Source organism: Vigna umbellata, chromosome 7 (assembly GCF_029865625.1).
Source record: "Vigna umbellata cultivar VRB3 chromosome 7, Vumbellata_1.0, whole genome shotgun sequence".
Classification (NCBI taxonomy): Eukaryota; Viridiplantae; Streptophyta; class Magnoliopsida; order Fabales; family Fabaceae; genus Vigna; species Vigna umbellata.
In genome coordinates this window covers 46,664,073-46,677,137 of record NC_142171.1, presented here as the reverse complement: position 1 = coordinate 46,677,137, position 13,065 = coordinate 46,664,073, and the positions used below count along the sequence as shown (strand labels likewise).

General features: G+C 28.5%; 2 protein-coding genes and 1 non-coding gene across 3 annotated transcripts; 2 read left to right on the top strand and 1 right to left on the bottom strand.

Annotated features, from left to right (window-relative positions):
* Positions 1-27: 27 nt before the first annotated feature.
* On the bottom strand, positions 28-99 carry TRNAC-GCA (transfer RNA cysteine (anticodon GCA)). Its single transcript has one exon. It is a non-coding gene; the product is annotated as a tRNA-Cys (tRNA).
* Positions 100-5,543: 5,444 nt separating this feature from the next.
* Positions 5,544-8,940, top strand: LOC124841215 (pyruvate dehydrogenase E1 component subunit alpha-3, chloroplastic-like). The gene is made up of 3 exons (XM_088094800.1): positions 5,544-5,937; positions 6,725-7,505; positions 8,436-8,940. Exons 1-3 carry the CDS (start codon positions 5,701-5,703, stop codon positions 8,711-8,713), a joined length of 1,296 nt encoding a protein of 431 aa, XP_087950926.1. The 5' UTR covers positions 5,544-5,700; the 3' UTR covers positions 8,714-8,940.
* Positions 8,941-10,095: 1,155 nt separating this feature from the next.
* On the top strand, positions 10,096-12,288 carry LOC148196419 (28 kDa ribonucleoprotein, chloroplastic-like). Its single transcript, XM_088093982.1, has 4 exons — positions 10,096-10,567; positions 11,111-11,215; positions 11,305-11,610; positions 11,688-12,288. The coding sequence occupies exons 1-4, from the start codon at positions 10,196-10,198 to the stop codon at positions 11,754-11,756; spliced, it is 852 nt and encodes a 283-aa protein (XP_087950108.1). The 5' UTR covers positions 10,096-10,195; the 3' UTR covers positions 11,757-12,288.
* Positions 12,289-13,065: the final 777 nt, after the last annotated feature.

Here is a 13,065-nt window from a genome sequence, read left to right as displayed (position 1 = left end):
GGGGGTAAAACATAATTAAAAAAGAAAAGGGCCCAACCGGGTTCGAACCGGTGACCTCTTGATCTGCAGTCAAATGCTCTACCACTGAGCTATGGACCCATTTGTGATATCAAAGTGGGACTTAACTATATAAATAAAGTTTCCTGTTTTGGGAGTAAAACACAATTAAGGGCCCAACCAGGTGACCTCTTGATCTGCAGTCAAATGCTTTCCACTGAGCTATCTACCCATTTAAATTTGATATAAATATGTCATTTCTTAGATTTATAACTAGAAAATTGATTCACAATTTGAAGCATTTCCATGCTTCTTTCTCTCTTCGATTATAGTAAATATCATACAATTACCGTATATAATTTATACTTATTATATATGTATATGTAAAGTTTATTTACTACTTTTTGAAGATATTTCTTAGTATTCATGTAATTGTAATATTATATACTTAATTACCTTTTTTATCCATTTATTATTTTTCAATTTACTCCCTTTAATAATAAAAAATTAATAAAGTTTCTCTTAATTTTTAGAATGTATCGATGTGACCATTATATTAAATCCCTTAATTAATTTGTCAAAACATTACTTTTATAAATTATTACTATACATTGATTAAAATTTATCTATATCTATTTTTTTTAATAATTTTTTATTAATTAAGTATTTTCAACTTAAAAATTTTAGATAATAAATTTGAATGATTCATTTTTATATGCATTTAATTTCTTCCCCTCTTAATCCAACACATCAAATGTATATTTGAAAAAGAATTTTTTTCTCTATTTCCATATATTTTGCCATTAAACACACTAGAATCACTTGAAAGAAGTCATTTTCTTAACTTGTTTAATTACATACTAAAATTTTATTATGTTTGAACATTGTTCTATGTTCCTAAATTTTGGAACAATTTTATTACTCAATTTTGAAAATTATTTTGAAGTTGAATATCTCATGTAAGGAAAATTATTTAAACTTTTTTTATATAAAATCATTATATAGATAACCTATATGTGCATGTGAGTTGGAAATTAGATTTTTTATTTGATATGTAGGGATTGTGGTTGGTTAAGAAGAAATTTTAATGTTTAAACTTGAATGTTGTATTTTGTATAATAAATTATTGTTTCATATGTTTTGAATTTAATATTCTTATTGATACGTTGATCTCACTAGATTATATATGTTAATTATGGAATTTTTTTAAATTGAGTTTTGAATATGATTTAACTAACTAGAATAAATTTATCTATGTTTCTTTATATACTTTTATGAAATTGATATAAGTTTAAATATGCACACTTTAAGTTAAGAGACCGAAATTTATTTGAAATAAGTAAATAATGATATTTGAGAAAATCATGATTTAGATTAATCATTGAAATTATTTAGAAATTGTATTATTAAAATACTTTTAAAATTATTCTTGAAATATGATATTTTTAAAAGAGTTATATGGTACTACAATGCTTGTAAAGATTGATGAAATTTGTAAAAATTCGAGATTATTCGTCTCGATAATATTCGAATCCTTATTTTAGTTATTAATTAGGTACTCTCACATATGTTGTAATATAGATCTCTTAGCTTTGCGGATGGTTTAAGTCACATATTGAGATATCAACTAGTAAGAAATTTGGGTAGGAGTTATCACATACTATAACATGTGTAAATATGCGGCTTGGATTATGATGAACTTACTCTTATTTCAACAAAGATCTCTTAGCTTTATTGATGTTTAAGTCACGTATGTTAAGATATCAAGTGGTAAGAAATTCAGGGAGGGTTCTCATATACTATGACACATGTAGATGTGTGATTTAGGTTGTGATGAACTTGTCATAATTTTATGATTCATGAGTTCGCTTGTAAATTCATATATTAGATTGGATCAGATGTTTGTATCTGGTAGGACGTACATAACATGAGTCCTTTGATATGCATGAGTGGATATTCTATTGGTTGAATATCTTTTAATGAATAAGATTCATGTGTAATTATTAGTTGTCATATCGACAAATATACCAAATCGTTCAAGTAATATGAAATTGTAGGAACAAGTATCATTGTTAAAAAAACTCGTGTAATACTAAATAATTATGATAAAAATAAAACGTTCAAAATTATATTCAATAAAAAATATATTTCACAAATATAGTTAATTTTTGTAATACTACAATAATTAATGAAACCATATAATATATATATATATATAATATATATATATATATATATATATTCTTTTTTTTAATTTGTGTTAATGTTTTCAAATCGTTATACACTTTACTTTCCTTTTAATTATTTTCACTTTACTATACTTTATACTTTATGAACTTAGATCTAGTTATCTTATTCATTTATTTTCAAATTATTTTATTATTTGATCATTCAATTTCTTTTTCATTGCAATAACTTTTTGTGCAATACTTTATGACTAATTCACTCTAATTAATATTTCTTATTTTTTATAATTCTTCTATTATTTAAGTCAAATCTAGTCCTTTCTTCAAAATTCTAAAAGTTTTCTTATTGATCTCAAATTACAAAACAATAAAAGTGATTAAATTTTACTTACAGAATTTTTATCGAAATAATATATTCTTTAAATTTATAAAATCTCAAAGAAAAATCAAAAATTATGAAACATTACTAATCTAAATAGGAAAAAACTTACAATCATATTTAAATTTTGGTTTATGATATTTAAAATACATTTTCACCAAAACACTTACCATTCAAATTCGTAATAAAAACTGTTAAGAAATAACATCTGTTTACGGATTTTTGCTTTATACTATAAATAGATAACAATAACAAACTAAAACATTGCATGTCATCTTATTTTAATATTAGTAACTGAAGTAAAGAAAATCAATCCTAAAAATCCATTTCCATAGAAAAGAAAAGGAAGAAAAAAAAAATATACGTATGGATAAGTATTGTGAAGATGATGAAAAAGACTTTGGACTATTTTCATAAATGCTTTGCCACGTGGCCATATAAATAAGGTTCACATTTTCATTCAATGTCTTCATACTTTCTTGTAACTATTATTCACTACCATTTCCAATATTCTCTCTCCTACTCATCGTTCATCCTTATTTCAACAATCATTTCAATTAAAATAATAAATAATAATAATAATAATAAATAATGCAAAACCTTTTCGATTATTACCATAAGATTTCCATGTTAGCTCCTAGGGTATCACTAATGGTAATATGATATCAATGAGTCTGAAATAAACTTTTAATCATAACAATAAAAGTTATTTTAAAAGTTAAATATAAATAAAATATTATTAAAATGTAAATCTTATTATACCATTCTTAATTATATATTAAAGCAAAAGTCATAAAGAAAATCACTTTACACGACTATAAATAATTTATTATGGTCAGTTTCGAGATATTTATATCTATTTGAGAAAAATTAACTATATCGTAATAAATTTATATTTAACAGAATTTTATAAACTAACTTGTTAAATAAAATTTACAATTTCATATATATATATATATATATATATATATATAATATTATATTCTACTTTATTCATATTATTATTTTAATATTTTTATATTTGAGTATTGTTTGTATTTTTTTCACCGAATAGAGGAATGTTTATTTAAGTTACACATTGTCTCACCTCCTAAGTTATTTAAAATTATTACTAAATATATCGAAAAAGAAATTCTTAATTTATATGTTTTAAAAAACTATAAAAAATTACAGAATTTAAAATAAATAATACTAAAAAACAACAATTTATCAAATAATATTATCTAAATAAAATTTAATGAAAATAATACTAATGTAATCTGACACACAAATTTTAACTGATATGATTATAATACACTTTAAATAGTATTTTAATAATTAAATTTAAAGTTAAATATATATTTTTTCCTTAAGTTTTAGTAAAAATTAAAAATATTTTTTTTCAATTAATCTTTCAATTTTAAAAGTACGTAGATTTAGTTTTTTAACTAAATTTTGTTTGATTTATCTAAAATTTAAATACTTTTTAGTATTTGAATTATTTATACTATTTAATATATTTTTATTTAATATTAATTAAGAAAATGTTTGAAATATTAAATAAATTTAATAACATTTGGTTAAAAATACTAAATTTATATTGTTTAAAAGAAGACTAAATTAATCCAAAATTTTAAAAAATTATTTTTGACTAAAAGTAAATTAAGTAAAAACATAGTTAATCCTTAAATTTATATATAATGTAACCTTTTTATATCTTATGTAACATTTCAAAATTAAATTTATAGATTGAAATTTATCTTCTATTTTTTATTTTATAACTTAATTATATTAATATTGAATATGAAACCTCTATTGTACTTTTTTTTTTGACACAGAAATTATTTGCTTTCTTCTAGAAGAGAAGTGATTTCGTGTATGTTTTATATTTTAAATGCACCCCAAAAATAACCCATCATTTGTTGGTTTCCTAGTTATAGGATTACATCCTGTTTTATACTATTAAAACATGTTACAAGTTCAAACATATAAATTTTGAATTGAAAATAAATGTTTCATTACGATAAAAATATACTATATTACTTTATTTTTTATAACAAATAATTAATATTTCTAATGAAAATATCATATACTTGTTAATTCCAAAAAAATAATTGTATAAATATTTCTAAAAAGAATTTAAATAAGTCAAACATATTTAACTATTCTTAGACATCATAATTATTAGAATCCACGATTCTTACGTGAAATCTCCCTTGGACCAAACTTTTTTGTAAGTTAAGTTTTTAATAGATATTACTATTTTAATTTTTCGTTTTTAGAAAAATACAAATTTATGGATGCTCTCAACTTAACATTATTTTTTCTTGTTTAATTTATCCATACGCATTCTTTTTTTCATAATAGTAATATATTTATTGGAGAATAAATTTGTCTTACAAAAGAGTGATTATATATATATATTATATATATTATATATATATATATATATAGATTGTTTTCAATTTAAATAAAAGGATTTAAACAATATTTAGTGTGGGGTAAGAGATAAATAACCTATAAATTTCTTGAATACTTCTTAACACGTTTTATTTATGGTGTAAATTTGTTTCTTTTAGTTTACATTACAACAACTTTTATTTTGTAGGATTATTTTTTTAACTGTGTAAATGAGAAGAAATAATTAGGTAAAAATCAATGACAAATATAAGAACAATTGAAGATGTTTGGATGAAAAGGTCTAGAGAAAAAGTGACTTAAAAATATAAAAAATAACTACAATTTTTAAAGTTTTGTTCTTTTGTTCTCCGACCCATGTGCCATTTTAGTTTTTTCCTCACATCCCTCCCATCTTCACAACCAAACATCTTGTTCAAGATGACCATAAAACTCATTAAAAAAAGGAAGCTTAAATTTGTGAATGTAGGAAAAGTTGGTTGGATTTTGTGGTATTCATTAATGTTTGTTTGCAATTAGAGTAGACAACAACATACATAGACATAAAGAAAGTGTCACTCAACCCAACCTTAAAGACGGTTATCTCCAAGTCTCACTCCCTCGTTACCTCCGCCCCTGTTACTTACTTCCTTGTTTCTCCTACTTCTCTTCTCTTCTATAATAAAGCCCACTTTTTTGCTTCTTTTTCGCCTCAATTTGTCACACTGATTCCATTTGGCGTTTTGTTGCAGGGAGACCAAAATGTCTTTCACTGCAACCAAGTTCGCACCCTCTCCTCTTCCTCTCAATTCCACCACCCCCAGATCCAATGACAAGCCTCTCTCTTTCTCCTTCGATCACTCCAAAACCAACCCTTCTTCCTCTTTTCTTGGATCCACTCGCAAGCTTCTTCGCTTCACTGCTCTTGCCAAACCTCGTGCTCAGGCTCGTGCTTCTACCCCTGTTGCTGATGTTCTTCTCCAGCAAACCTCCAATCTGGTGACCCTTTCTCCTTCTTTCTTCATTGAAAAATTCCTGCTTTCGTGGATGGGTATTGGTTCTCTGACATGGGTTTGGTGAAAATAAAAAAAGTTCCGTTTTTTACTCAATTTAGCTCATTCGAGTTGGACCCAGTTTAATTTTTGAGCTGGCTGATTCAAATGTTAATTTTTTTTCATATAAGTTATTATTTGGGTTGCTGTTTATTCTTTTTACAATACTTTGTTACTTAACAGTTCGTTTGGGTTGGAAATCTCAATTTTTTCATTCAATTGAGTTCACTGGAATTGGATCCGGTTTGCTTATGAGCTGCTTGATTCAAATGCCAATGTTTCTTGTTATTAATTTATCAATTGGGTTGCTGTTTTCAGATGTGTGGTTCGACAGACTGTGGTTATATATTTATATTTTACGGCACAAAAACTTAGATGCATTTCTACAAGTGTACTTGGTATTGTTCTTCAATGAGAATTGGAGTTTCACCTCAATTAATAAAGTAGTCCGTGTTCTTTTACCTTTAATGGAAACTTTTGTTACGTGAATTAGCTACGTGAAAATATGATTGAAAAGCAACCAAAAAAATCATCTATGGAATCGCGATGCGGTTAAGTTTTGTCCTATTTTATGTGGGTTTTAGTTGTGTATTAATTGTCTAACTGGCTTCAGAAGTTCAGATGAATGAAAATTGTTGGTGTTGTGCTACTGCTAAAATATGTAAGTTCGGAAATTTTTTGTTTGGGAGTTAGTGTTTTGAGATTATTGCTTTTGTCTGGATTTGTGAGTGCAGCTTATTACTAAAGAGGAAGGGTTGGAGCTGTATGAAGACATGATACTAGGGAGGTTCTTCGAGGACAAATGTGCTGAGATGTATTATAGGGGCAAAATGTTTGGTTTTGTTCACTTGTACAATGGCCAAGAGGCTGTGTCAACTGGGTTCATCAAGCTTCTGAAGAAGGAGGATTATGTAGTGAGCACCTACAGAGATCATGTTCATGCATTGAGTAAGGGGGTCTCCTCTCGAGCCGTAATGAGTGAACTGTTTGGAAAGGCAACAGGATGCTGCCGAGGCCAGGGCGGTTCAATGCATATGTTCTCAAAAGAGCACAACATGCTTGGCGGTTTTGCATTCATTGGTGAAGGAATTCCAGTGGCCACTGGGGCTGCATTTTCGAGCAAATACAGAAAGGAGGTGTTGAATGAGGCAGATGCTGATCAGGTGACATTGGCTTTTTTCGGAGATGGGACTTGTAACAATGGCCAATTCTATGAATGCCTGAACATGGCAGCTCTGTGGAAATTGCCAATTGTGTTTGTGGTGGAGAATAATTTGTGGGCTATTGGAATGTCACATCTCAGAGCAACTTCAGATCCTCAGATATGGAAGAAAGGACCAGCGTTTGGAATGCCAGGGATTCATGTTGATGGGATGGATGTTTTGAAGGTCAGAGAGGTGGCAAAGGAGGCAATTGAAAGGGCTAGAAGGGGAGAGGGACCAACCCTAGTGGAATGTGAAACCTATAGATTTAGAGGACATTCATTGGCTGACCCTGATGAGCTTCGTGACCCTGGTGAGCATTTACTTGGATAATTTCTTCTCTTCGTAGTTCTTAATTTTGAAGTGTGTATGTTGATGTTCCTTTGCACTTCATGTGGTATTTATCTTCAGTGCACTTTGTATAATCATTACAAATTTACTTTGCCATATAGTTTGCTTAACTTGGTCTTAGATGAGTGATATTAATTGATGGAGGAGGTCATGCATTCTAAATTTTGTTAACAGTGTGAAGAGGTATCATACTCAGTGAAGAGAAATATGGCCTAAACAACCAATTTGTCAAACTTTAGTTATTTTTCTCACATTTGGAATAGCATTTTCAAATTTGTTTAAGCTTGGCTCACACAATACATTTCTATTTCTTAGGTACATATTATAATTGAAAGAAAAACTAACAGATTTAAAGCCAATGGTAGTAGAATAGAGAAGAAGTGTTATTAACCTGACTGAGAGTTTACACAGAATTATTAAAATGGTCTTGATTTAAAGAAAAATACTTGTGTGAATATTGAACCAATTCGTGTAAGGGTATGCATATTCTGATTGACGAACTTCATCAGACTATAACATCCTGTCGGACGGCACCTCAATCTGTTAGATGACAACAATCTGGTCCTCTAACAGATGAAGTTGTCGTCTGATAGTTTGGCTTCAGTTGTTTTTGCTGTCTATTTTCTACCTTAATGTCATTCAAATTACACTGAAATATGATGGTTTTAGGCTTAGTTATTCTAGCATGGTAAATGGGTATCCTTTTAAGATGTTCTCATAAATAATAACTATGTTTTCTACTTACATATGCGTAGTAACCCACCGCAAGTAGTTAGGTGAATACATTTTTATTTCTTGATGAGTTTGAGTAAGCTTTGATAAAGTCTTTTGTTTGTGTATCTTGCTCATAAGTCATAATAGTTACTAATCATAAATTCTTGTGCTCTGGCAGCTGAGAAGGAACACTATGCTGGTAGGGACCCCATCACTGCACTGAAACAATACCTTTTTGAGAACAATTTAGCCAGTGAGCAAGAATTGAAGGCCATAGAGAAGAAAATCGATGAGATTCTTGATGATGCAGTTGAGTTTGCAGACAACAGCCCTCTTCCACCCCGTAGTCAGCTTCTGGAGAATGTGTTTGCTGATCCAAAAGGCTTTGGAATTGGACCAGATGGAAGGTATAGATGTGAGGATCCAAAATTCACTGAAGGCACTGCTCAAGTCTAATCTTTTCTTTCTTTCTTTCAACTTTCAGTTTTGTATCAGTGTTCTTTTCACATGCTTAATTAGTGATGAAATGCTACACAATGTCTAATATAAACAGGATTTGTTCTTTAGGTTGGAAACTTGGCTTTATGTGTCTTACATTTATCATTGTTTGTTGAACTAATGTCAAGAATGATGACAATCTTCATTATAGATCTTCATTGTATAATAAAACTTTTTGTTGTTTCTCTTTGCTCTTGCTTTTTATCAATTTACTGGTGAAATTCCATAGAACTATAATATAGATAGGATCAACGCTTCTTCTAGTGACTGAGTGAATGAGTGTTGTTTCTGTTGTGAATCTTTTCGAAAAATACGATTTTTTTTCCTTATAAATTAGTGAAAGCATTTTTATTAATCAATGTTAAATTGTTGTCAGTTTCACTCCAAATATGTGATTAAAGGTCTATAATGATTGTTGTCTAAATTTACTTGTACTATTTGCAAGAGATTTTTATGGAAGATTTTTAGTTTAATGGCCATGTAAGGTTTGTATAATGTTTTTATACTTTTACTAATAAAAACTTATCGTTTATGCGATTTTAAATAATATAAAGGTTACCATTTATGTAATTTTTTATATATTTATTATAAATTGTTTTACATACAATACTTTTTTATTTATTTATTGAGTGCAAAGTGTTTTTCTTGAAATCCATAATTTAATTTCTTATGCTTTTTTCACAAACATAATCTTATTTAATATTGTTATTTTAAAACTATTTTGGTTAAATTTGAACACAACTCGCAACTATTATGATTCACAAAAAGTTTAGAAGTTATAATTCTTTTAATTTATGAAATCAAAGTATTAAACTAATTTAACTAAATTGAAATTTTTAACCTTTTCAATCAGCACAAAATTAGGTGTAAAATAAAAAGTTTATAAATTATTTAAAAATAATAATTTTTGCATAAATGTTACAATATTACAAAGATATCATAAAAAGTCATAAATATTATATATATTGAATACATTGGTAATTTGTATAATATTTATTGTTATAATTTTAGTATTTATAATATAAAATTTCATCATTTTAATTTTCGATATTAAACTTTTGTTTTTAAGTATTAACATGACAGAAATTATGTTACTGGAGACGCTACCTGATACTACATGTCTGATGAAACCTATCCACTGTGCCAAAGAATTAGAAACCAAAATGATAAAAAAATCACAAACATATTTAAACGAAAATAAAATTTAATCTTTTAATTAAAAAATACTAAAAAGAAATATTCATGAATTATCACTGAAAAACAATTTTGTCAATTAAAACAATTTTCTAATTAGATTTTAGTTTTCATTCTGTACATTTTACTTAGGTTTTTGAGATAGTGTTATAACTTAGGCGCAAGCTTAATTTGTTATCCTCTGTTCTATCTACTGCACTTCTCACACTTTCTCTTTGGGTGGATAAAAGCAAAACAAAACATAAAATGCCACACACCCTTTTTCACACTTTCTTTACACCACCTTCTTCTTCTTATGTGCTACCCTTCAAACTGTACAAACCCCAAGTGAAACGATTCGTTTTACATTTCGGGCTTCCACGGCGTTCCCGCACATCTCCAGAACCTTCATCATCTTCTTCTTTCACTCCGCAGAGGAAAACTAGGGAGGTGGTTGAAGAACGGATTAATGGAGAAGAATCTGTTTACCCTCAAAAAGGTGATGGTTTAGTGGATGAAGAAGATAACGAAAGGCTTGGAAAATCGTGTGAAGTGTACGTGTGCAACCTCCCCAGAAGCTGTGATGCAGCATACTTGCTTGACTTGTTCAGGCCATATGGGACCATTCTATCGGTTGAGGTTACGCTCTTAGCTTCTCTTCCTCTTTTTTTTCTTTAATTACTGTTTCTGTTTTTTAATTTTGTTTTTTCATTATGAATTAGCTCGTCCAATTTATTCAAGAAAAACATGTCTGGTATTTTTGTTTTTAATTTTAGTTTATGTATTATCCAAAGGAAAATAATTCAAAAATGTCACTTTCATTCCTCATTCAAACTTAAATGTTCTTTTATAGTTTTTTGCAAAAATAAGGTGGCATTTATAAATTGTGAATAAAGCTAGTTAGCAAAATATAATTCTGCAATTAAACTCCTAATTAGGAGTGTCTGACAAATGTAACATAAGGAAGAAGTATCTGTGCTCATGTAATAGGTTACAAGATTTTAGTTGTCAAATTTTGCTAGGCCAATTTGAAAACTGTTTATAAAGCAAAATTTCTGGTCATTATCATTATAATCTGAATTCTGACTCAACAATTCAGAAATGATAGGTGAGTGTTATGACTGAGAGTTTGGAATCAACATTAGGTCTTATCTTTATCGTGTTGTACTTGGTTTATTTCAGGTTTGCCGAAATGATGAGACTAATGAAAGTAAGGGTTGTGGTTACGTGACACTGGGATCTGTATACTCAGCAAGAAATGCAGTTGCTACATTGGATGGATCAGTTGTGAAACTCTCTCTCCTTTGCTCGTGTTAGAATCATTATGCATGTCTAGGTGTTTGATTTAGTTTCTTTTTTTCTGTTTTGGACTGAAGGATGTTGATGGGCGCGAAATGAGGGTTAGATTTTCAATTGAGGTGAATTCTAGAAGGAGGGGTTTTAATAAAGCGAACTCTTCCACCAAGAGGATCTTATACTATGAATCTTCTCATAAGCTGTATGTTGGCAATCTTCCTAAGACAATGAGACCTGAACAGCTGAGAGATCACTTTAGCAGATTTGGAAATATAGTTGGTGCCAGAGTATTGCTTGATTTTAAACAAGGGAAAAGTCGAGCCTATGCCTTTCTCTCCTTTCAATTAGAGGCGGAACGTGATGCAGCAATGTCTCTCAATGGAACAGTAAAATCTGCTTTGACCACTTTATGATTTTTGTTTCATTTGTTACTGTTTGTTGCTTAGTTTGATCTTTCTTGCAGGAATTTTATGGCCGAACACTAATAGTTAAAGAGGGTGTTGAGAGGACAGAGCCTTTAACTGAAGCTTAAGTGTCTGCATAACAATGGGAGCAATTTTGGTTTTACTCATGGAGGAAGATTTCTAGTGTGTATAGCTGAGGCACATTTGCGAGGCTTCTACACTAGAAAATGGTCGGTCAAGAAGAGGTGACCCTGTCACTGCGGCAGTTCAGAAAAAATATGCGTTCATTCTATTCTATTTCTCTTGTATTTAAATTGCAATGAGTAATATGAAGGTATTGTTGTTGAGTCAAATTTGTCTTTGAATTTAGCGATGGGATGAAATACTGCTACCATTGCTAGTACACATATTGCAGAGCATTGTGATGTAGAACATGAATAAACTCCACGCAGAGTAAAGCTAGTACATCACGAACAGGTGCCTTACTATAGGTCACAGTAGCATGTGTTAGTGTGTTTAGAAATGGGACTGTTTTTAATCTTGAAACTAATCCCAAAACTATATTGTGGGTAGCCTTCATGAAAAGTGGCATGTAACACAGAAAAAGTGTTTTCTGGACCATTGAAGACGTTTTATTTTATAGTTTCTAGTTTACAGAGAGCTCACGATAGCAACACATGATATTGAGAAATATTGGATGAAAATAAAACAAATAAGAGAAAGTAAAATCCGAAAAAAAAAAAAAAAATATATATATATATATATATATATATATATATATGTTATTAGTATATACACTAATTGAGTAACCTTTATTTGAATTGACAAAAACACTTTCTCTTAGTTTAATTTAAATAATAACATATATATATATATATATATATATATATAATATTATATATATATATATATCCAACTCAATTATCGATGGAGCATTATATCAATTTTTGTTTTTTATTGTTAACTTGTTCTTTTATAAAATATACTTTCTATATATTTATTGAATTGTTAGATAAATTTATAATTGAATTATTATGAATAAATGGTTGCAAAGGTTTTTTAACAAGACTTAATGGTTTTTTTTTTCTATTTGAGATATTTATTCAATGTAATCTCTTAACTTTTTATTCCTAATTCATATCTCATTTTATTTATAAAAAATTAATATAATCTCTTTCAATGTATTAACACGGTTTAGAAGGTAGTCACCTATAAATGACATTCGCTTTCTTCAATCTTTCATTTTATTTTACTTATTTCTTTTGTCTTTATTTCTTCAACTTCCTTCACCTCTTTCATGGTCTTTTTCATTTCTCATCCTTCAATTTTCTGATACCATAACTTAAATTCATGAAAGATATAAAGTTTAAATTAAATGAAAATCCTTTCTTCCCAACTGTTCCACTTTTTATCACCTCCATCAACTCTCTCAGTATC

What these genes read in the sequence shown, in the direction of transcription:
- LOC124841215 (XM_088094800.1), top strand. Translation starts at nt 5,701, where the DNA reads ATGTCTTTCACTGCAACCAAGTTCGCACCCTCTCCTCTTCCTCTCAAT. An exon ending in TCCAGCAAACCTCCAATCTG is followed by an intron (nt 5,938 to 6,724) that starts GTGACCCTTTCT and finishes TTGTGAGTGCAG; the next exon opens with CTTATTACTAAAGAGGAAGG. An exon ending in TGATGAGCTTCGTGACCCTG is followed by an intron (nt 7,506 to 8,435) that starts GTGAGCATTTAC and finishes GTGCTCTGGCAG; the next exon opens with CTGAGAAGGAACACTATGCT.
- LOC148196419 (XM_088093982.1), top strand. Translation starts at nt 10,196, where the DNA reads ATGCCACACACCCTTTTTCACACTTTCTTTACACCACCTTCTTCTTCT. An exon ending in GGACCATTCTATCGGTTGAG is followed by an intron (nt 10,568 to 11,110) that starts GTTACGCTCTTA and finishes GGTTTATTTCAG; the next exon opens with GTTTGCCGAAATGATGAGAC. An exon ending in CTACATTGGATGGATCAGTT is followed by an intron (nt 11,216 to 11,304) that starts GTGAAACTCTCT and finishes TTTGGACTGAAG; the next exon opens with GATGTTGATGGGCGCGAAAT.